Here is a 23,379-nt window from a genome sequence, read left to right as displayed (position 1 = left end):
AGGACACGGGGCAGTGCCAGGGTTGAATTAATGGTTGGACTTGATGATCTTGAGGGTCTTTTCCAACCAAAACAATTCTCTGATTCTGTGTGCAGATGGGAAAGAGACTTTGCACCTTCATTTAAGAAATGGGAAGGCATCATAGTTTTGCATGTGACAGGAGAGCTGTGCCTGCCTCTTGTCTGAGCAGGCATGGAGTTTTGGGATCTCACAGCTCCCCCAGCTCTTGCAAGTCTTTCCAATCATAGAAAAGCTGTTCCTTGCAGAAACCCTCCAGTGAAGGAGTCCGGCTCTGGATGGCACGGTCCCCTCTGGGAGCACAGCTGCCGGCGCTGCCCCGGGACAGCCGCCCCTGCTGGTGCTGCTGGGAGCGCTCGCTCCTCCATCTGCTCCCAAGCGCCAGTGATGATCTGCAGGTGACTTTTCCAGCACGTACCAGAATGAATGAGCAAAGCAAGCAGCATCTTTCTAGCTCACAGCTCTCAGCTCAGCTCAGCTCTCCAGCTAAGCGGTCTAATAGCATTTCTTCCATTTTTTTTTCTTTTTTTTCTTCCTTTTTTACCGGATGCACAAACAAACATGCATTTTAAATGATCAGCAAGATACTGAATGCATCACAAACGGAGCCGCAGCCGCAGTGATGCCTGGCTGGCCCGTGCTCAGCACTCGTTTTTATTCCAGAAGGAGCAAAGGAGAAATTGTTAGCAGTTAGCAGAGTGCAGCGGTTTTATATGTTGTCCGTGCCTTATCATAAAAGCACCGAGTTCTCCTGAGAAGCCTGTCGTGAATTTGTGAGGGGAGGTTAGACCATGTGCAAGGCCTTGACGTCAAAAAATCATTGGTTAGTAGCTTTGTGAAGGGAAAGGAGGAGGCTTGCCAAGTGCAGGAATATGTTTGTCTTCGTGTGGAGGTCCAGCCGGGCCCCAGACATGCTAAAAGCGGGTGGGAATGCGGTGGGAGGTGTGGAGGAGCTCGTTTTGCCGTGCGGGCACAGCTGCGAGTGCGCGGGACGTGCCGTGTCACAGCTGCCTGTCCCTTCATTGCAGATATCAACATGGCCGGGGAGCCCAAACCCAACAGACCTAAAGGGCTGAAGAGAGCAGCCTCCGCCTTGTACAGGTGGGTCTCCTCCGCGGCGCAGACCCCGGGCTGGTGTTTGCCTTCTGGTTGGGGCTGGTTTTCGCACCCCCCAGGGCGGTGCAGGGCAGTGCCCTCCTGACGCAGTCCTGCTGGACAGAAGGCAGGACGGAGGGGTGTCGGCAGTGCTGTGAGAGCAGTTCAGCCCACGTTTTACAGCCACAACCCGTCAGCTGCACTTTCAGCTTCCCCGGGCAGCACGTGGGGGCCGGAGGGCTGGTCCCTGAGCCCGGACCCGGCCGTCACCTCACATGTAGACATTCCCATGGGGTGTTGGCAGACACTTGTCCCCAGTCCCAACTTGCAGGTGGTGAGGGAGTAATAACAATAAGTTGCCAGCACTAATTAACCCGTGTCATCCTGTCTCTGTCTCTGCAGCGGCTACGACTTCGACTATGACTATTACAGGGACGACTTCTATGACAGGTGAGCCGGGGAGGCATCAGCCAAAGGGGTTTGTTGTGGGGCGAGATCTCTGCTGCAACACGGCTCCTGCCATGGGGGCAGCGGGGTCCGATGGCCGGGCTGTGCCCTGGCTCTCCACCAGCTGCTTGGCTCCGGTCGTGGCACTGATGGCTGGGGGTGCTGCGGGGCTGCTTCACCCCCATCCTTCCCCCCTCTCCAGGCTCTTCGAGTACCGGGGCCGGGTCTCTCCGGTACCCAGGGTGGTCCCTGTGAAGCGGCCGCGGGTCACCATCCCCCTTGTCCGGCGCGTGAAGGCGACGCTCCCCGTCAAGCTCTTCGCCAGATCAGCCGCCATCGCCAACAGCTCGGCCAAGCTGAAGCGTGAGTTTGTGCGTGGGTGTGCGGGACGGTGTGGAGACAAGTGTGCATGTGGACATCCATCCCCAGCCAGTCACCCACAGGGCCAGGAGCTCCCAGGGAAAACCTTCAAAAAGAAAAAAATATAGAATCATAGAATCGTTTTGGTTGGAAGAGACCCTCAAGGTGGTCAAGTCCAACCATAACCCAACCCGTGTCCCTGAGAACCTCATCTCTATGCACCCCTCCAGGGCTGGTGACTCCAGCACTGCCCTGGGCAGCCTGTTCCAATGCCCCACAGCCCTTTGGGGAAGAAATTGTTCCCCAGATCCAACCTCAACCTCCCCTGGCGCAACTTGAGGCCGTTTCCTCTGCTCCTGGTGCTTGTTCCTGGGGAGCAGAGCCCGACCCCCCTGGCTCCAAGCTCCTTTCAGGCAGTTCAGAGATCAGAAGGTCTCCCCTCAGCTCCTGTTCTCCAGCTGAACCCCCAGGTCCGTCAGCCGCTCCCCATCTGACAACAGCAGCCCAGGCAGGGGCTGTTTGGAATCCCGCAGCTGCAGGTGCAGCAGGGGAAGGTGCAAGTACAACCTGAGCGTGCCAAAGCCCAGTGTCAGCCTCCACAATATGCCTGGACAATGGACACACAGGCTTTTTTGGGTGCCTGTGACCACCCACAGCCCCCTCAGCCTTCCATGCTCTGCAGGACACTGAATGCCTTTTTTTCCTTCTTTCTTTCCTCCCAAGTGAAGTGCAGCGAGCTGCAAACAATCAAAACGGAGCTGACACAAATCAAATCCAACATCGATGCTCTCCTGGGCCGACTGGAGCAGATCGCTGAAGAGCAGAAGTTGTCCACAGGTCAGTTGGATGCTCACTGATGCCTGGAAATGGGCCATGAGCACAGGGATGCGCCCTGCAGAGCTGGCCAGGAAACCACCGCGGCTTAGAGCATCCTCCAGGCTCTGGTAGGGAAGTGTCAACCCCCAACTCCCAGGGTGGAATCACAGGCCAAAATTACATGCCAAAATTCCCTAGATTATAATGAGATTTTGTTTTCCTTTTGTCATATAGTTTGGGTTTTTTTAGTTTGCTTTTTTGTTCTATTATTCTGTTCTATCTTCCTCCCACGCTCTGCCCTCTCTGGGGCTGCTTTCAGGCAGCTTTGTCAAAGTCAGCAAAACTTCCCATTGCAGAGGAAGAACTTAGATCCATTATTTACCTGCTAACTGAATTTGGGGGCCCACTGCATTAGTGTCACCGGGCTCCAGACATTGCGCCCCCAGCCCTGACCCGCGGCTCTTCTCTCTCAGAGGTACGGAAGAAGGCGGAGGGCAGCAAAAGCGAAATCTCGCAGGAAGACACAGCGTCAGAGGCCGAGGTCGCCACGGAGGAGCCGCTGAATGGGGACGAGGGGGAGGAAGAGGGTCTCGCACGGGATGAGTGTGAAGATGAACTGGTAAGAGTTTGGGTAACGCATCCCTCCAGCGGAGGGAGTTCAGTAATGGACCACCGGAACTTATTAAATCCCCAGACAAATAGATTTGCCTTCCTCAATAGAAATTGTTGTACTTAAATCCCATGATTGTTCACAGCTTGTTCTTTCTAAGTGTTCTGCTGCCTGCAAAAACGCTCCTGGGTCTGTTGGGCAGAACCTTGCCAGAGTAAGGAGCCAGAGGAGATTTTTGGGTTTGCCTGGGACAGTGTCTGCCGGAAGACACATCCGGTGTCCCCGTGAGCTGTGGTTTGTAGCTCGTCCACCACGCTGAGCAATCGGACCCTGTGAGCTGTCCCACCCCGCGGTGTCACAGTGTCCCGGGCAGGGCAGGAGGGACACGTGGTGATTGACTATTGCTGGTTCCCTTTTCTGTCCAGGAGAACAGCCATTACACAGACGTGGAGGATGCCAGACTACAGTAACCAGGTACAGCTCACACGCTGCTGTTTGGAGGCTGATGCTGAGCAAAAGCTGCCATTCCGTGCACGTTGGGGTCGGGGCTTGCTGCTTCGGGAGATGCTGTTTTCCATTGATCCTCTGTGTTTTCCTGGCACTGAGCGTGGCCACTGATCAGCCCCTCCGTCCCTTTCCTAAATCACAAAGCTTTGAAGTTCAAGGAAAATTCTGTACCTTTTTTCCCACCTTCTCTGTCTCCTCTCCAGAGCAGCAGTGAGCAACCGCGTGAGGAAAGCACGAGGATAAACCCTGTCCTGGCACGGTGAGCAAGACAAGCTGAATCAAAGTGCTGCTGTCATCTCTGCCTGGCATTCAAAAGGAGAAACCCGGCCCGACATCTTCCACCCATCTGTAAAGCAAAGACAAAAGTCATCATCCCAGTGAATCCCCACTACCCTGTGCGATGGATTTGGAGCTCTGCAGCAGCAAAGGCAGGAACCGAACCCTGCACAACCCATACCCACCACCGACTGGATAACGAGAGTGGTTGTGTCACCAAATGAGTCAGACATGTTACAGAGCTTTTTGTAGGAGAGGAGGGAGAAAAAAGCCTGACCTAATAAAGACGTTCTTTCCTGTGCTAGGTGAGAGCCAGAGCATTTGCTGACTGGAGGAAAAGTACTGTCTCAGTTTGGACAATGTGTGTTCTCACGCTAAAGGTCGTGTTGAGGCTGTGGGGTGAGCTCTCCTCCCACAACGGTCACCTCCTGTCGTGTCTCTTTTGCCCCATGAGCTGCCGCAGCTGCAGGCGGCATCCGGGCGGGAAGGAGTCGGTGCTGGTGCATGTGCTGTGCTCTTTGCAGCTGCTTGGAGAGAGGGAAGGGGACAGGAGGCAAGCGAGTGATCCCGAGCAGGAGGAGCAAAGCATACGTCATCATCGTTGGTTTGGGCTCCTCGTTCTCCGTCGGGAAACAACTATGTAAAGGCTGAGCAAGTCTCTGCAGAGTGAGGGGGTGCAAGCACGTGTGGATTAGACCCTTTTCTTGGCCCAGCTGCCCTGTGGAAGGGATGTGATCCACTCGCTTCTCCAGCCCAGTGCCAGAGACGTCAGCCCCTTCCCCAGGGCGCCAGCGTCTCCCCGTGCCGCAGCCTCGCTGGGTCTTCACACCGACCTGGCCCCCGGGAGAGCGGCACGACAGCTCCTGCTCCTGCACCCCCAGCCTGACTGGTCACCGTGAACACCCCGAGCACGATGCATGCGGGCGTGCAAGCGCCTCCCCTTCCTGCCCGAATTCCGGCTGCTTTTGTCCCGTGCCACGTCCCGCGAGCAGAGGGCGGCAGCCAGCATGCCACTTGGCGTGGGAACCCCCTTACACCACAACACCCAGGGAGGCTCTTGGCCTTTTCTCTTCTTGTTCCTTCCTCCTTCGTGGGTTTATGTGTTTTTTTGGAGTTCAGGGGTGGGTGGGACTGAGACTCACGTAGCACTTTATTCAGATCAGGTGTGTCCTGCCCGTCTCCTCTCTTCCCCTCCAAAACACACACGTCAGTGCTTTGAATCCGCAGTGGTGTCCACACTTCCTCGGTCAAACTCTCCCACAAACCGTGTGCCCCCCCAGGTCTATAGGGTGCTCTGAAAGGGGACTCCTGCTTTCTGCTCCAGCGCTCAAAGCCAGACCTTGTCTACGGCATCGCTCTTTGAGGGGTGGAGGGGAAGACAGGTCCCAGGGCAACGCTTGCCTCCCGAGGGCCGTCCCGGAGCAGGCATGGCTCTTGAAGCACAAGGTTTTCTTTGCGTTTCTTAGTTTCAAATAATTCATGAGGGATTAAAGGGATAACCGTGCTTTCCCCTCCCTTTTTCCGGTTCCTGTACAATTGATCCATTGTGTTGTACTGAGCCGCTGTAGAGCTGTTTTCTAGGCATTGAGAGATGAGCTGCAGTTTTTGCTATGAACTGACTGTGATGCTGATGTTTGGGAGAAAGGTGACCTTGTACATACAATCCTGTATAATAAAAGAAAGAAATCTAATTTGCTTGCACTCTCCTTTCTCTCTGTTATACATCCATATAACACACACTTTTTTGCTCTGTTTCAGACAAGTAATTCTTTCTCTTTCTAAGCTTCATCTCTGCCCACAGGATTTGATTTCTCATACACAATGTGTGTCCCACTGAGCTGAGTAACGTATCTGGATTCACAGGGGGTCTTGGGCTCCTCAGGAGGCCTGGAAACACTTTTAATGCAGGAGAGCCGGGGAGAAGTCCAGACCTGTAATCTCAGGATTTTGCACTGGTCCAGCTCATAACAGACTGGAAAAATGAGGCTGCTGTTCCAGTTTGCACAAGCCGACAGTGCTAATAAATGCTCAGAGATCAGAAGGTCTCCCCTCAGCTCCTGTTCTCCAGCTGAACCCCCCAGGTCCCTCAACCACTCCTCATGAGAGTGTTCTGGTTAACAGAAGATGTGTGGTCCTGCCCATGGCGTTTTAAGTATCCACGACACAGAAAGCTCTGTCACATCTCACTAGCTCTTGAATGACTGTGAAGGCCCCCGCTTTATATTCACCCTACATGCGTCGTCTCACCCCATATGCACCCAACTTCCTTTTCCAGGATCCAGTGTCCCCAAAGGGCTGCGCCAGGGGGCGCGCGAGGCTCCGCCCAGCGGTGCCGGCCCGGGCGGGGCCTGCGGGGACCGCCCCACCCAGCGCCCGCGGCCCCGCCCCGCCCCGCCCCGCCCCGGCACCTCCGGTCCCGCCGCCAGCTGCGGCCCGCGGGGTGGGGCCGCCTGCAGATGCGCCGCCGACCCTGCCTCCGCGCCATTGGTTCCGCCGCGCCGGGTGGCGCTGCCCATTGGCCCGGCGGCAGCACGGCGGCGCCGGCGATTGGCGGGAGGCGGCGCAGGGGCGTGGCCAGCCGCGCCCGCCCGCCCCTTACCGCAGCGGCGCGGCCCCATTTCGCGATGCTGCCCCGGGCCGCAGCCGCCTCGGCGGGGCCTGGGCGCCGCCCGCCGCCGCCCGCCGGCATCGAGGAGGAGGAGTCGCCACCGGGCCGGGCGATGGCGAGCGGCGCCGCCGAGAGCGTCCCGCCGCGGGCCGAGGCGGCGGGGCCGCAGGCGGAGGCCGCGGAAGAGCCCGAGGGCGGCAGCCGGCGCTGGGGCGCGCAGCACGCCGGGGCCCGCGAGCTGGCCGAGCTCTACTCCCCAGGTGAGAACGGCGGGGCTTCCCTCGGGAGCCGGGCCCGCTGCCCCGGGCCGGCTCCCCTTTCGCTGCAGCGGCCGCGGGCCCGGGGAGCGGGGGGCCTGTTCCGGGGTGCCGCTCGCTGGCGGCCCCGCGTCCGTCCCGGCCCGCCGTGGCCTGGGCAGCGCCGGGGAGCGGGGCGGCTCGGGGCCGCGCTGGGGAACGGGCTGCGCGCTGGGCCCCGCGCTGCGTTTCCGGTACCATGGAGGGCCCTCTCGTTGGCTCCCGGCGCCTCGGGGATGTTCTGTCAAACCACCGGCTTCTCCTCGCGGTTTCGCTGCGGGAGACGCTTTCCTGCGCGTCCGCCGCTGGGTTCCTGTGCCCTTGGTGTTTGGTAAGTCTCGGTTGTAAACCCGGACTTTACGGCAGTACTTAACGCACCACTTTGAAAGCCAACTCCTGAGGGGTGAAGCAGGCTCTGTCCTGGAGGGGCTAGCTGGTCAGCTTGTGAAAAAGTGCCAGCGAGAGGCTGGCGTTGGTGTCTGGTTGCTGGGGTGGAGATTATTGCAGCAGAACCTGCCCGGAGCACTTTTCCCTTTAAAAAGGAACAAACGAAGTTAACCTTTCCATACAAAAGCAGATATACAAACTTGGTTGCCAAGCAAAATAACAGAAGCTTTTCCTTCAGAATATTTATTCAGTGAACTGCTTTGAGATACCCAGTCCTGGCACCTGTTTCGGCCTTGTGTTCCTGAAGCTTGTTATTTGTTAGAGCTCCATAAAGTGGCTGCAGCTATTCAATTATTCTGTGGAAATGAAGGTGAACTCCTTATAATAGAATATTTAACTTGTTTCTAGCTCAAAGTGTCAGCAATTCTAGGTGTTCTTGCCATTCCCTGTGGAGTCATTTGCAGGTGAAGGGTTGGGAGGGGGAAGGTGCTTCCAGCATCTTGCAGTTCCCAGCAGGATCAGCTTAGCTTGCACATTCAAGGCAATTACTGGACAGGCAGGTGTTTTTACTGCACAGAGCCAGATAATGTTAAGAAAACAGATGTGTTCATTACTTTGTCAGTTTTCTAGACTGTTCAGGGCAAGCCTGCCCTTTCCAGCTTGTGCTGGTCGTCTCTTCCTTGCCTCGAAAGCAGGTGGTGTGTGACGCTGGTCTAGGTGTGCGGTTCTGGTCCAGGCAGTGACCGATTGCTCTGCTTTACAGCAGTCACGGACTTTACCTGCACACCGTGATCACAAGGAAGAGGTTTTCTTCCCAAACAACTTGCTGCCCTTACCTTTAGCTGTACATGAAGTTCCTGGCAAGTCTGAAGTACTGTATGTGTAGTGGTATCTGCCACCAGTGAGCTCTGGTAATATATTAGATGTGCTTTTTTTTCCTCTAGTGTTACATAAATAATGTTGGAGATGTGTTATGGTGGAAGCACATGATGCTGAGCTACTCTTAAGAATGGGGATTACATATAGTTGTGCAGAGTGAATATGGCTCTGGAGTATTTCCATGGCTGCTTTAAGCGTGTATTTTGTAGCTTTGGCAACGTATTCCTCCATGTGGCACATACGTTTAAATTTGAGTGCTCTTTAAAGACAAGTTATTGGTGTTGAGTCTCCTCCTTGGGCCGATCCTGTTTCCCGTCTGGCCGGATCTGGGGCTGTTTCTGGACTCGGGTGCTGCAGACATTGATCCCCGTGCTCAGAGACCAGCGGTGTTCGCACAAACGGAGCTCAGGGGACTTGCTAGCAAGGAGCCAGCTAATTGTTCCGTGAGGATCTACCCGCTCAGCTCCTATGGTCAGGGTGTGGTTTTCTCGTGTAGGAAGTGAGCGTTAATTAACTCTTACTTTCATTACTCTGGGGATCTCTTTATAGAATCTCCCACGTTGTGACCTGATGCTGTTTTGAAATATGCTTGTTCTTGTGTCTTAATTTAATTTTACGATTCTCTTCTCTGCTACTGCAGAGAATGTTAATTTATGTGCTCGCGGCCTTTCTAGAACAGAACTCTGAACTGCAGAAGCCTTTGTTCACACCTCTTTAAAGTATTGCATTGTAGGCGCATTGAAGATAATACTGATACTACTTTGTTCCTAGTTTCCTTCCTGTTACATGGTATAGCTAAGAAGAAGGACTTGATGTAGCGTTTAGGAGGCGCAGTTTGACCAGGCAGCGGGTCAGCAGGGAGGAGCAGTAGGAGAGCTCGTCTGTGCGGGTTTGCCCGTGCTCGCGGCAGAGGCCGCGCAGCTCGTGTGCGCTCGGTCCTGCCTGTCCCCCACGCGATGCTTCGCCCCAGCCCCGGCTGGCGGGGAGCGCGGCGGGCGGGAGTGGGGAGCGGGCTGTGGGTGACCTGCCCCGGGAAGCCCCGGGGGCGCTGGACGCCGGTTTCGGCTCTGAGCACGAGGAGCTGCCCGCAGCCGGGTCCTCCTGGGCCGCGGCGGCAGGTCGGGTCTCCTGCTGGGATTTACGCATTAAAGGTCTGTTTCTGATGCCTTAATCCATGTGTGTCTTGCTCTCCATGTTCCCTCGCTCTCAACATCAGTGCCTGGTGAGGATCTAGCAGTGATTAGCAGCAGAAAGCTTCTGCTGGTCAATCTGAATGCTCAAAGTGTTAACGTACTCTCATGTGTCTGGTGGTTTGGGTTTTGTTTTTTTAATAGTCAATAAATGAGACTTTTTGTAGAGCTATGAAGTAGTACAGCAAAGTCCGAGACAGAATTTGTGCCCGTCCTTTCTCTTTCCTTATTCTGTCTCTCGTCATCTCCAAATGGCTGACAGGTCGTGGCATCCAACAAGTACACTTGCGGTGTTAGGAAAGCAATTCTAGAACCACCAAAATACAGAATGATGCTTTTTCCTGTTAGTACAACAGCTTTGTTTACAAGCTCTGAGATTTAAAATATTACAGATCATAAGGTGATTTAACTGCAGGGCATCTGAGGCCAGGGATTTGGTCCCAGATTCAGCCGTACCAGCAACACCGAATACTGAATGAAATGCAAATTTGAAAAAAGATGTGATGTGGAAGAACATTATGTCAGCAACCGCAGGGAAGAGGAAAGTAGGACAGTGTGAGATGATGTCTGATTTGTCCCTGTTATTTGGGGAAGGGCAGAGGTAAGGGATTGGTGGTGGCTCGGGGAAGAGTAATGTCATTTAGCAGAATATGCACATCTCCCATGGATAAATAAGTTTCTGTTTCAGTTCCCTGTCAGACAAATGCAGCGAGACATCCAGGCAGTAGAATAGTCTGTCTGTATTATTTCAGACTTCAAAATGTCCTCTCAGATGAAAAGTAAAACATGCTTTTTTCCTTTTTTTTCCCACCAGGAAAGAGACTACAAGAATGGATCTCTGTCATCTTATGCTTCTCTCTGATCTGTTTCAATTTTTACAATCTTCTCTTCTACTTGCGACTGGAACACACACCCTCTGTTATTGTTGGGATATGTAAGTAGGAACTGTTCGCTGCCGTGAACAAGGCAAGACTGTCTGTTGTAATGCTGGAAACAAATGTGCGATCTTTTAGGCTTGGCTTAGTGTTAGAACGGGAGAGGGGTGTGAGGTCAGTGGTGCCTCCGGAACCAAGACCATCTCAGAAGTTGTTACTGCTCTCTGTCTTTCAGTGGCTTCTCAGTCTCAGAGGTGAGGTTCTTAACATAGCTGTTTAAGCTTGGTGTTCTTACATGGACATTGCAAGGGTGAGGATTATTGAGAGGGAAAACAGCTGTCCAGGCGCCAGAGATGGGAACAAAACACATTGATCCACAAAAGTATTTACAAGAACTTTTCAGAAAGCAAAAGCCCCCCCCCCCCCCGAAATCTTACAAGAAGTGTTCCAGACATAAAACTCAGGACTGATAACTAAACCGGAGTATTTTAGAGTATTATGTTTTCAAGTCAGGATGTGGAGTTTGGCCTTTGTCCTGAATGATGACGTTTCTCCAGCAGTTGCTGCTTTCTCGTGGTTACGAGTGTGACTCCTGGTCTCTCAGGACTGTGTTTCACTGGAGGCACAAGCTGGGTCTCGGTTCTTCGCCTCAGCTGCGTGGCGGTGCCCGCGCTGCTGGATCGTGGCAGCCCCGCTGGCCGGTGTGCGTGCAGCGGGACTTGGGGATTTCATCTTTTCAGTGAAGGGGAAGAGGGGAAGAACTGGGAGAGGATTCTAGTTTGGTGCTGTATGGCTTTACTGATAGAATTGGAAGTGGCTTGGAATTAGCTAAAGGGAAAGCTCGTCTCGGAATAAGCTGGGTGTGAAAAGGGGCTCCACAACATTTCTTACATCATTGAAAGTTAAGCAACTTGAATGTTGCTTAACACTCCAAGCAATAAGTATCAGTGTTTGTATGAGCTTTGTGTTATCAGAGTAGGCTTGAAGCGTTGTTGCACCTCTGCAATCCATGCCTTTCAGCATTTTCTGGTAAACTGCTTATATGGGATGAGGGAGGGAAGGCAACAGGAACTAAGGATTTCACCAGTGATCACTGGTGATCTGCTTGTGATGTGTATTGAATGCAGTATTAACTGCCTGTGTTGGGTGTGTATGAATGTTCACATGTTTTCTTATGGATTGCCTTGTTAGCTGAAAGAACCTGTGGTGTCATTCATTAGGACACCATACAAGCTCCCTACAGGTCTTTGGCTTCTGTGCTTCCTAATAAAAATGGTCTATAAATTGTGCGGGGTGGTGTATGTTTTAGGAGACAATGATACTTGTTTGTGATCACCGTTGCATATCGCTGATGGTTTTTAAACAAACCAACAAAACCCCACAAAACCAACCAAACAAAAAATAGGTGATTAGATGGTAGGTGCTATGAATTTCAGTGCAAGCTGGAGGTGGTCATCTCTGGTTATTGGCTCCGCGCTGGGGCTCAGGGGGAGCTGTGTCCTCCCGCTGTTGATCTCACCAGCTTGCCTGGCCCAAGTTAATCTTGCTCTCAGCTGTGAGCTGGAGGTGTTGGGAGGAATGGAGAAGAACTGGCATGAGAACTGCTCCGTAATGATAAGGACAGGTGTAGACAAGAGAATCTGTAATGATGGTTAACCTGTGCTGCAATCTGTTTGCAACTGTCTTTCATCTCAGTGTTAATATTGATAAAAGGTTGAGTTTTCCAATATCCTGGTTACCAGTTTAGCTGATAAAGCAGCCAATTCACTGATAATATTATTTAAGCAGTAGTGAATGATTAAAGTAGCAGAATCTAGATTCTATGTAAATAAAGCAGTGTGGAAATAACTGATAATGTGTACAAAGATGAGTGCAATAAAATAATAAGTGCTGCACGCTATCTTGTTTTACCGTCTTCTTCAATACATTGTTTCTCCAGGTAAAGTGTGAGCGATGTCTATAATTCCCAGTGATTAGGTTTTATTAAGTTTTGTGAAACTAATCTCCATAAATGTCCCGATCCGTGCGCAGCACGCGCAGCACCATGGGTGAGATAGGCAGGGGTGAGTCACAGCCGTGGTCAGACGCGTGCCCGTTCCCAGCGCTCCTGGAGCCTGGATTAGAATGTTGACCTTTGGGCTGAGATCAGAGTGAGCGTTCTGCTAATAGAGATACAGCTCTAGATCAAGTGGACACCGGGTCTGTGGAAATCTGAACGTGATCAGTGATCCAGTGGGCTGGATCTGCTCTGCTGCACCAGCCTGTTCATTGAGGTACGTTGCTGGGACCCTCAGTGTACTTTTATGTAAGTGTGGATTTGCTTTTAAGAACAGGGAGTAGTGAAATGATGCAGGAGATCCAAACCTCACCTAAACCCTCTATCTATAATTAAAGGCTGTGTTATATCTTATTTTTTCATGCCTTTAGAGGCACACATAATTGTTCCGCTTAAATTTGAGAAGAAACTTGTTCCTGGTGAGGGTGGCAGAGCCTGGCCCAGGCTGCCCAGGGAGGTTGTGGAGTCTCCTTCTGTGCAGACATTCCAACCCGCCTGGACACCTTCCTGTGTAACCTCATCTGGGTGTTCCTGCTCCATGGGGGGATTGCACTGCATGAGCTTTCCAGGGCCCTTCCAATCCCAAACATACTGTGATACTGTAACATGGGTTATACTGTAAATATCTTAATCTATAAATTCTCGGGACAAAGGAGACCCGGTGCTCCCGCGTCTGGCGGTGGGGAAGCTCTGCCTTCCCGTGCGGCGCGAGCCCCCTCGGGACGGGCGCGGTGTGCGATGTCCCCGCCGAGCGGAGTCACTTCGTGGCGCTGGTTTAGCACGGTTCCAGCTGGGCTGCCTCTGCCGCCTAAAGCTCTCGCTGGGCAGGAAGAGGAGCCCGTCTGCGCCTCCTGCCTTCCAGGCTGGTTTAGCGGAGTCATGAGGCGCTTCCCTTCCCCTTCTCGCTCTCAATTTAAAAAAATAGAACTAGGCAGGGGTGGATTTTTTTTGCGTTAATTCCAGTCATGCCCTGTGCTGAATGTCCGGCTGCTGGGGAGCTATGATAATTTTCCCTTCCATGCAAACTGACAATGGGATTATTTCCGTAGTCTCATAACTTGCCGCAGCGTCAAACCCCTGCCTTCTCTGTGAAAGGAGCAGCTCTGTGCTGAGAGCCACTAAATGCGGAATGCAGGTGACTGAGGCGTGTTATTGTTGGAAGTGTATAAGTTACAAACAACTGTTACTTCTTAGCATGTTGATTTTTAGAAAACAAAGAAGTTCTCTGTTGTGAGAACACTCCCCCAGCCCCGTAGTGTTGTGACATTCAATTAGTTTGCACAGTCACTGATTAAAATGACTGCGCTTCTCCATGATGTTACACAATAGCATCGAGTTATTAAATAACATGCTGGATTTTCCTCTTCAGAGACTCTAACTGAATTTTTGCATTTAATATGAAACTTTGTATGCTCTGCGGCCTCTGGGTTACAATTTGGGAATTGTATCTACACAAAGCCAGGCTTACATGTAGCTCTGTACAATTTTGAAGTACAACTCGTCCTGTGTTCGCTTACTTTGGAACACACCTGCTCCTGGTTGGCGTTCATTTGCACACCTTTGGTCCCCCGTACGCTGCGCCTTTGTCTTGTCTCCCGATTCAGCACTCTGCTTCCAAAGCAAGGAAATCCTGGTGTTCTGAGCGAGTTCTGCAGCTCGTGTGTGAAGCGCAGGATCTTCTTCCCCGCTCCTGCGTGCTCTGGGTGCTCAGACACCGGCCGCGGATGCGCTGATCCCCGTCCCACTGCTCTGCAGCCTGGAGTAAAACTGGTGTGTGCAGAGCAGCATTTTGCTCATGCTTTACTGATTGCCTCTTGTGAGTGTGCGAATCCACCGTTTGCAGTTTATATATATATATATATCTATACCGTGGGTATCCTGCTCTTTTTGACTCTAACTCTTAATTCATGTCCAGGGCTGTCAGTATTACCTGGCCCTCCCAGCCTAGATGGCAGAGCATCATTGTCCCCCCTTAGAGAGGCAGCCGAACACCACGCCTTCGTTTTCCCCTTTTAACTAAAGACAACACTATGTGTATGGGAATATTGAGTTAAATTTCTTGCTGTCTGGTGTGCCTTCTGAGGCTGGAGATGGGATGCAAACAAGTTACGCTGCTAGTCCTGCAGTTCTGGTGCAGTTCTTGCTCTTTTGTTACATCTGGTCATACGCAGGCGCTGAGGAGTGAGCAAGCCCTTCTGCAATACAGCCCTGATTGCTAGTGGTTAGGCTTTTTCAGATTGCCTTAGTATAATGCACTGCTTCAGGCACCTTGCATTCTTTCCTCTTAGCTTTCTACCAGCTGGCATCAAAGGAACATGCAAAATATCTGTTGAACTCTTGGTATCTTGCCTCTGTTTTTGCTGTTCTTGCTGCTGTTGCTCGGTCTCCCGTAGCGCAGCGTGCCGGAGGCGCTGTGCGCCGCTGGGGTGATTAGCTCGGCCAGAACGGCATTTTCGTGGCTGCAGAGGCGGTGCTGTTTGGGTATCTTCCCCCTGCGTCCAGGCTGCTTGCTCTTTCGGCTGCGAGATGCAGATCTAAAAGCTACTGTGCTGCACGGCAGATTGCACCTGTGGTCCAAAGCAAAACCAAGTGTATGGAATTTATTGCTTGTAAAAAACAAGCTGTCTTCCGTACAATAGCTAATACATAAACCATGAAGTGTTTCCTGCTGTATTTAAGAGTTTGGCTGAACTAGATAATAGATTCAGCAGTGGGGACTGATTTGTAACATGAAAAGAAAGCTTTTTGGGGTAGGAGGTGCCACGCTGATCCTGATGTTTTTCTCCCTTTTTGGAAACAAAAGGCACTGTCGGTAACCGCTGTGCCCTGAAAATGAAGAGCACCCGGTCAGCAGTGATAGAACAGCCTCGTCCTCTGCAGTGTTCTAAGAACTACGTGTTCTTTAGCAGTCCTGCTGATGTTATGAGGACTTAATCAAACTGGACTCTCAAGGCAGCTGACTCGAGCATCCTAACTGCAGTGGGAAAATCAGGCAAAGTGCAGATCGCAACCAGGGTAAATAAAAGTCGCGTGATTTATGGGGAAAGATGCACATTTGTTGTAGATAAACAAGTAAATTTGTTTTACAAGTATGAAATGTGAACATGTCAGTAAAAGTGGTTGTGTCTATCTAACCATCTCTCTCCTCATTCAAGTTGCAGGAGTCGTTACGGCCGACTTTCTATCAGGATTATTCCACTGGGGAGCGGACACCTGGGGGTCTGTGGAGCTACCCATAGTTGGAAAGGTTTGAGATTCTTATCCTTGAGCATGAAAAGTTACAAAATACTCTTGTGAAACACTTCCAGTCCTCCCAGGCATGTCAGACAGTGTATATAAGCTGCATCTTGCCGTCTTGCCAATGTAAGCAGCTCCCCCACCTCCAGAGCCCTTCACTAAACAGTACAGTGTGTTGTTGGTCAAGTGCCGTGTTTGCGCTGGGCCTGGGGGACACGGGCACGGTGACACCGTTCCGTTTTATCATGTTATTGAAGTCTTGCACACAGTTTTGCAATACTGGTGTTCACAGACCTTCCCAAGCAACTGTGGGACTGACCCGTGACAGCACAGGCGCAGAAACGGGGCTGGACTCGTGTAGATCTTCCAAAAGGCCAATAAACACAGACATGGAGAGCTGTTCCTGCGGCTGGACTCTAAAAGCTGTTTTGTAAACCCCAAGACACTCCAGTAAGAAATCTTTCCAGTTCTCCGTGCCTACTGGCCGCTGTTGTAAATGTAGCGTTAGAATGGTGATTGATGAGCAAAGATGTAGGTTTGAGATGTGTTATACATCTGCAGCTATAAATGCCAGATACTTAGTGGAAGGTGCACTGACTTCTATAATATCAATAATCTGGTTTTTAAAATAAACTTATTTATAGCTACCATTAATTATTCCTCATAGTGCAACATTAGAAGGATCTCCATTAAAAAAAATCTATATGGGATTTTACTTGTAATCATCCAGAAATACATGGACAAGCACAGCAGAATTAAGACTGGTAGTTTTAGGCTTATTTTGGTTCACCTTCAATGGACTTAGGAGTCCTTGAATCCCTGTAGTTGGGGACCATAATTCAAAGGAGAAATAGAAGCGCCCTGCAGGAGGCCGTGTGCTAAATGCGGGTTGCTCAGACCGCTCAGGACACCTTTGCGCAGGCTGTCCGTGATGTGTGCGTTGTGCGTGTTGAAGGCAGGTGAGTGTGCTTGCTTCACTGTCCCAGTCCTGCGTGCCACATTCGCTCTGTCTCCTGGAATTATGTGCTCAAAAGTGATTTCTTCTTCTAGAGGAGGCTTTTGTACGGTCCGTTTGACTTGCATTGGTTTGTCTATGTAGTTCAGCTTGCATTTAGTCTGTTAATGCTGTCATCTATAGCCCATACAAATTGTTAGGCTGAATTTCCATTTTTTCGTGTTTTCTTGTGTTCTGCTGCTTAGAAAGTGGCTCATTTGCGTGTGAATTTCACAGGCTTGTTTTGGCCATGAAATGAGGTGCTTTGGTTCTGAGATCTAGAGACTGGAGGTCCGAAGTGAAAATTAAGAAGCATAAAACTAAAAAGCAATCAAAAACTGGACTTGAGTCTGGGAACCGAAACGTTCTGCAAATATATCAAATTTTCTGAACTGTCCTCACAGAGCTTGGACCTGCTTACGTGCTTTGTGCTGTGCAAGTCTCTTAAACTCAGTCATCAGATTTGAATGCATGTGGGTTTCGGGGGGGTGTGTTATTGATCATTATTGATCATTACCAAGCCATGGTGTCATGCTTATGAATTTGTTTTTTCAGGCTTTCATCAGACCCTTTAGAGAACATCACATTGACCCCACAGCGATTACCAGACACGATTTTATAGAGACCAATGGAGACAACTGCTTTATGACACTCGTCCCGTTGGCAAACATGGCATACAAATTCATTTCTTTTTCCCCAGGTAAGTTGTTATTTCTGACTTTGGTGGATTTAAGGTTTTTGTTGATACTGAAATGAACACTTTTGTGTGTGAGGAGAAGTCAGTGACTATGGGGTGACGGATCTGAGCTGTTGGAAGCGTGATGCTCCTGGGAGGATAAATGTTGTTCTTGTACGAGGGAACAAGCTGTGCGCACATAGGGAAGTTCGTTGTTCTAAACTACATAAAAATGCTTCGTCTGTTTGTCGAAGTCCTTTATTTGCAAACTAGAAGTGCAGGAATTAAAGGATTAGTTTTATGGATGGTAAACTCTGAGTTTAACTTCCTGTTTGTGGCGAGTTGACAGGCGTTGGCACTTAGGCTGGGATTTGTTGTGTCTCACCGGCTCTTGTGCCACTCCTGCCGAAGCAGCTTCACCGAGGCCTTTGTTAGTTCCTGCAGCACCGGGCGGATCTGTCAGGGGCAAGACAACCTTTTCCTAGTGCAATTTACCTTTTCATAAGTGGTATTTAAGGACACCAATCTTGTTTTACAGAAGCGTTGTGCGAATCATGTCCTTGGGAGTGTTACGTCTTTGCCCTCATCATCTTCATAACCATGACGAACCAGATTCACAAGTGGTCTCACACGTACTTCGGTCTTCCCCGCTGGGTCGTGTTTCTCCAGGACTGGCACATCATCCTGCCGCGGAAGCACCACAGGATCCATCACGTGTCCCCACACGAGACCTATTTCTGCATTACAACCGGTACTGCCGCCCGGCAAGATGTAGTTTAGTGACAGGCTGTGAAATACCTACGAAACGACACGATGGAGTAAACCGTGCTCTGAGCTGCACAAGCTCTTGGCAAAGCTGTGGCTGGGTTTGTTGCTTAAGAAAATGGGGACAGGGAAGATTCAATGATTAGCTAAATGAGTGCACTGTGGTGTTGCAACAAGGTTTTCCTGTCACAAGCTTCATTAGCAATCGGTTGTGCAAGTTTAATTTTACCCAGGGGGAGAATAATACATGTGAGTACCTTAAAAATGAGAATTGATGTTGGAGCTACCTGAGCTTGAAGCTTTATTCAGGAAAAAGCTTGGTTTAGTTTGCTGAGCCTTAGTTAGCGATGTTTAGGTCCCAAACAGAAGTCTCTGTCTTTCCTTCAGTGATTTCTTTTCTAGAAGCCGTGGCATTGATGTTGTATTTGAGACTTCAGACCCCTGTTGTGTGCATTTACTTTCTTGCTGTACCGTTTAGTGAGAAACGCCGGGAAAAGCCAAGCTGGCTTTGCTGGGGGAGCTAACCAGGGAAAAATAGCTGAAACTGTTGGGTTGGAGTTTCATTTAGTTGCTTATATTTCAATACTACACCCGGGGTGCTACCAGTGTACGTGTCTTCTAAACTACACCCGGGGTGCTACCAGTGTACGTGTCTTCTAAACTACACCCGGGGTGCTACCAGTGTACGTGTCTTCTAAACTACACCCGGGGTGCTACCAGTGTACGTGTCTTCTAACATAACTTGTTGGACTTGACGGTCCCTTTTCTGCTGGCTCTGCAGCGGCCGTAGAGCAGGCCACCGTTTCCCTTGTGTTTAGTTTAAAGAATATTAAATAAACACTGCAGGACATTGAACTTTGGATGCTGTGACAAACTAATCCTTGTTTTCTTTGCAATCACTTAGGTTGGCTGAACTATCCGTTAGAGAAGATAAGATTCTGGAGGTGTTTGGAGAACATTATTCAAGGAGTTACTGGGGAGAAGCCCAGAGCGGATGACATGAAATGGGCTCAGAAAGTCAAATAACTGTTGCCAGCCTTCTGCAATCCTTCAATTGTTGCCAATGTTGTTTTTTTTTTAAAAAAAAAAAAAAATCAAGCCATCAGCCAAATTCAAGACCTGCAAAGAAATAACAGACTCTAAAGCACAACTAAGAAGTGCTAACACAGACTGTAATGAAAGAACTAATTCTTTAAACAATACTTGAAATGAAGATGATTACTCTTACTGAGCACCTTTTCGTTTAGCCATGTCTGCTTACATCGTAGGGAATACTTCATCACTGTATCTCGTCAGGCACCTGGCAGGACAGTCACTCCATTGGTATGTGGTGGCGTGGTAAACATGTGTTGTATCAACATTATCTAACGCTTCAAAAAGAGCTTGTTGCCTAAACCCATAGGGGAATGGTGACAGCAGTTGGTCACTTCATGTTTGAGTCCAAACACACCGCATGAAAGCAGTGTCAGAGTAATGGAAGCCTATAGAATCATCACTGTTCAATGCACTTAGTGATTGATAAACTCGCAGTTTCATCTTCGCTATCATGTTAAATCAAATTGATGTCATGTGGAACAGACCTCGAGAATCCCGCTCCACCAGTGGGCCATGAATCCTCAAGTGTCTTCAGTTTCCCTTAAAATAAAACCGCTCTGCTCTCTACGTGGAATTGAGCAAACCGTTTCTGCATAAGCCTTCAACCTGACGAGCCTCCGAGGAGACGGCACCCAATACAACACACGCTCGCGTTTGTCACGTGGAGAGCTCACTGATGAGTCTTCTATTGACTGTTCTGTACCCTGACAATAATGTTTAAAATAGCTGTAGCATTGGGCACATAGCAAATAGCTGTATTCAAGAGCTCAAGGTATCAAACTTGTCATATTAGAAGGGAAAGGTCAATGACTGGTGTTTTGTTCTTTTTTTTGTTTGTTTTTAAGGTGCTTGCTTGTTTCTGTAAATAATATAAAGCCTTAATCTCTTCTGGTGTAATGGAATAATATTTTAATGTGATGTTTGAATGTATATAATATATTTATAACAAAGCAGTTGGACACTACTAGTCATGTTTATTAAGTCTCGTTGCTGTTCTTCATTCACACGCTGTCAGCACTTAGTCCAAGAACCCCGGTCACCCGCTGCAACGTGCTTGGTGCTCTTCCCGCCACCCGAAGCATCCGCAGCCTCTTTAGTCTTGTTTAGATTGAAGCAATCAGTTATATTTCAGCTTTGCAGGAGCTTGGCTGTTTTATACCAGACTTACACACCTTTCAAGAAGTGCAACTAATTCTGCTTTGGAGGCTAAGGAGTAATTCTGCTGGGCTGCCAGGGCAAGTTCCTCAAGATCATCTCTAAGAACATCCAAAAGGCACGTGGTTTAATTACCTCCTAAATGAAATCTTACTGGGGGTCAGGTTTAAGACTGCTCTCCCTTCCCTAGGTGTAAACTGTATTGAATTCAAACTGTCTTTTCCTGAAGTGTATGGAAAGGGGGTTTTGAATCATAGGTTTAAACTGACCTTGGTCTCAACTTCTTCAGAAACGATGGACCACACTTCTTCAAGAGTTGGGCTTTCTCCTGTGGAAATGGCTGAATGCAGACCAGTCCGAGCTGGGTTCTGCAGATTAAAATTGCAGTGGGTACCTTGGCTACAAAATATTTAATATGTTTAAATGATTCAGACCCTTGGAGAGCTTTATACCATCACACGAAGCTCTTGTCTGCTCCAGTCGCCATAGTCAGCGTTGGGTCTCCGTGTACCTTTGACAGTAAAGAATACTTCTGTAGGAGTTTCAAGATGCTTTTGGTTGGATGGGAGGAAGAGGGAGGAATACTCCTCCAGTGCTGTTATTGCGGGAGACAGGTGTGTGATTTCACACTATCTTCGGTGAAAAAAGACAGGTTTTCCCCTTTTTCTCCCACCCATGCCATCAAATGTTACTCTGAATCAGTGAAGTTAGATCCACTAATATTTGCTGTTTGTGGCTGAAACTTAGTTTAAATTTCTTTGGTGTTGAACTGAGTATGTGCTGGGTGCTGGTGCGGTGGGGATGCAAACCCCAGTGCGCCCAGAGCAAAGGATGCTTCTCCTCCCCGTTTCCCCTCCGTGCGGGTGTCCTGCGCTGCTGGACGTGCGGGAGAGCTTAGGGAACGACGCCTGCCGCTGTGAGTACAGAGCGCTGCGGCGGTTGTTGCTGCCAGCTTGCCTAAAGTTTAAATTCACACTTGCTTTACCTTGAGACTCCAATAATCCATATTCTAACCGATCTGTAGCCCTTGGTTGTCCGTCCCTCCTGCCCTCATTCCTTTCTTCCCCATCCCCTCACCTGCGACCCCAGTTTGAGTCAAGTGAACCAGTGCAGAAGCCCAGTGCAGAACTGGGCGGCTGCTCAGGGCTCCTGTAGAACAGCCTGAAGCGCTGATTCCCGAGAGCTCATCTCTTCCTGCAGATTTAAATGCCAAGTGAACAGCAGCAGCGCAGTGTGCACAACAAACGGATGTGGAGCACAGAAGGTATTAGAATTTGAACTGGAAGAGTGCCGCTAAAGGCAATTGCTGGTGCCCAGACCTCTCTCAGCCACTTGATCTATAGTCTTCCTGGAAACAAATCTGAGCTGCTCATACTGGTGGCCCCTGGGGCTATTTATCTGTTAATCTTGCTTAATTATGAGGAACTGGGACAGCAGTTGGTGTGTGGATGCTGTTTGCCATGGCGATGCTGCGCTGGGCTCAGAACGACCCGAGGTGCCTGACGGGGCTGGCGCTGCCCCGGGTTCCTGTCACAGCCCGTGGGCAGGGTCTGGGTTTGTAATCCTGGGTCTTTCCCCCTCTGCTGAGAGTCGAGGTGTATGTTAGAGCTTCCTGCTCCCTGGAGGAGGGTTAATGAGTCCCTGTAGGAGTCGGCTTGTTCTTGGGTTCTCGGTTGGATTCTGGAAACAGTTTCACTGATTTAAAGTAGCGGATGCTTCTGTAAAATCAATGCAGTAATTCTGGAGCAAAAGGCTACGTGGATCCTTCTTAACAGATGGAAATCTGGCTTAAGATAAATTTGTCCTAAGTTGATTAGGAACAGATTAGAGCTAAAGCAGAATAAGGCACTCCTTTTAAACTGTGCAGGGATGGCCTGCATTTCAGTCTGACTAAGGGCTTTTAAAAGCTATTTGATTTCAGTCTGTCGCTTCCATGGAAAGATGTGGTCGGTCTTCTGCTCCCCAGACCTTCAGGAGAAGGGCTTTTGGCCCTTCAACGTCTGCGACGTCTGTAGTTGTCCTCCGGTGAGCTGGCTGCTCGTGGTCGTGGGAGGGCCTAGCAGGAGCAGATATATTTCTTTACAGGTATCTGTGATGTTACAGAGATCCACTGTTTGGGGACTCGTCTGCAAAGGGAAGCATTGCACTGTGCCTTAAAATCCTAGTTGGCCTTTTCTTAAGCCTGATGGGTTTGGTGTGTGCTTGGGAGTTCCCATGGGCGCACGTCAAGCTGCTCGGCTTTCTCATGTCTCTCAACTTCTTCAATTTTGCTTCATGTTGCTGCTGGATCAAGTTATCTGTGTTCTCCCCTCTCATCTGCAGCGCTGACCCGTCCGCTGCCACTGTGCAGTGCAGGCAAGGAGAAACCTGCTCGGAGCCGGCGTCGGCTGCAACAGACGTGGGGCAGCCGCACGGCACAAGGAGGGAGGGCACAGCCTACTGACCGCAGTGCGGTGACAGAAGTGGGTCTTTCTGCCGTGGTTTTATTCTGCACTATATACAAGAAAACCCTCAAGAGCTGTTCCGGCGCAGAGCTGTTTGCTGGCCCTGCTGCCTTGTGCGTCAGCAGACTTGCCTGTGTGAAACAAGGCCACAGGAGGAGGTTTTGGCTCAGGTGCTGGGGGAGTGGGGGCTGTGGGTGCTCAGCACAGCGCTGGGCCCCGCTCCTGGCAGGTCTGTGGTGCCCCCTGCCTGCCCCACCGGCCTCCGCGGCTCTGCCCGCTGCCCGGCCCCAGGCGCGGAGCGAAGTAAAACACAGACACCGGCCCACGTTATTTAAAGTAGTTTCAAAGAATAATTGAGAGAACTGGTACAGTGGCTTTGCTTGCTGCCAAAAGCTGGGGATGTTAAAGTTGACTTAACTCAGTAAATGGCTTCAACTGCAATAATAGGTCTCCAAAATGCTTTGTTTCTGCAAATTTTCATATGACATCTTGGGGCACAGTTTTTCGGATACATATTGCAAGACAAAGCAGAATTCATTTCCCTCTGTATTTTTGTTTAATTACTGCATTAACTGGAGAGGGGTAAATGATGA

At 50.2% G+C, this 23,379-nt stretch overlaps 2 protein-coding genes across 4 annotated transcripts in view; both read left to right on the top strand.

Annotated features, from left to right (window-relative positions):
• The window catches only part of RALY (RALY heterogeneous nuclear ribonucleoprotein), an 85,144-nt gene extending 79,324 nt beyond the window's left edge, over nt 1–5,820 (top strand). The window contains exons 4-10 of one of the 2 annotated variants that reach the window (XM_065031816.1): nt 1,047–1,119; nt 1,516–1,563; nt 1,763–1,923; nt 2,644–2,757; nt 3,210–3,355; nt 3,772–3,820; nt 4,062–5,820. In XM_065031816.1, the coding sequence (XP_064887888.1) occupies nt 1,047–1,119; nt 1,516–1,563; nt 1,763–1,923; nt 2,644–2,757; nt 3,210–3,355; nt 3,772–3,816 (587 nt within the window). In that variant the 3' untranslated portion in view covers nt 3,817–3,820; nt 4,062–5,820. Of the gene's footprint in view, nt 1–1,046; nt 1,120–1,515; nt 1,564–1,762; nt 1,924–2,643; nt 2,758–3,209; nt 3,356–3,771; nt 3,821–4,056 lie in introns of both variants that reach the window. The other variant, XM_065031815.1, reaches the window with a different exon arrangement.
• An 883-nt stretch (nt 5,821–6,703) lies between these two features.
• On the top strand, nt 6,704–20,140 carry PEDS1 (plasmanylethanolamine desaturase 1). Of its 2 annotated transcripts, XM_065031813.1 has the most exons (6): nt 6,706–6,997; nt 10,304–10,423; nt 15,576–15,667; nt 17,207–17,351; nt 17,866–18,078; nt 18,997–20,140. In XM_065031813.1, exons 1-6 carry the CDS (start codon nt 6,754–6,756, stop codon nt 19,116–19,118), a joined length of 936 nt encoding a protein of 311 aa, XP_064887885.1. In that variant the 5' UTR covers nt 6,706–6,753; the 3' UTR covers nt 19,119–20,140. The 2 variants fall into 2 exon arrangements, with proteins under 2 accessions (XP_064887886.1, XP_064887885.1); XM_065031814.1 differs by lacking the exon at nt 10,304–10,423 and having other exon boundaries at nt 6,704–6,997.
• Nucleotides 20,141–23,379: the final 3,239 nt, after the last annotated feature.

This window comes from Columba livia, chromosome 16 (genome assembly GCF_036013475.1).
Source record: "Columba livia isolate bColLiv1 breed racing homer chromosome 16, bColLiv1.pat.W.v2, whole genome shotgun sequence".
NCBI lineage: Eukaryota > Metazoa > Chordata > Aves > Columbiformes > Columbidae > Columba > Columba livia.
Note: the sequence above shows the minus strand (reverse complement) of the source record. Positions and strands in the feature narration are given on the sequence as shown.

Excerpts from the sequence above, each read along its gene's own strand:
- PEDS1 (XM_065031813.1), top strand. The coding sequence starts at position 6,754 with ATGCTGCCCCGGGCCGCAGCCGCCTCGGCGGGGCCTGGGCGCCGCCCG. Across the intron at positions 17,352-17,865 it reads ATTCATTTCTTTTTCCCCAG|AAGCGTTGTGCGAATCATGT; the intron begins GTAAGTTGTTAT and ends CTTGTTTTACAG. Across the intron at positions 18,079-18,996 it reads CTATTTCTGCATTACAACCG|GTTGGCTGAACTATCCGTTA; the intron begins GTACTGCCGCCC and ends GCAATCACTTAG.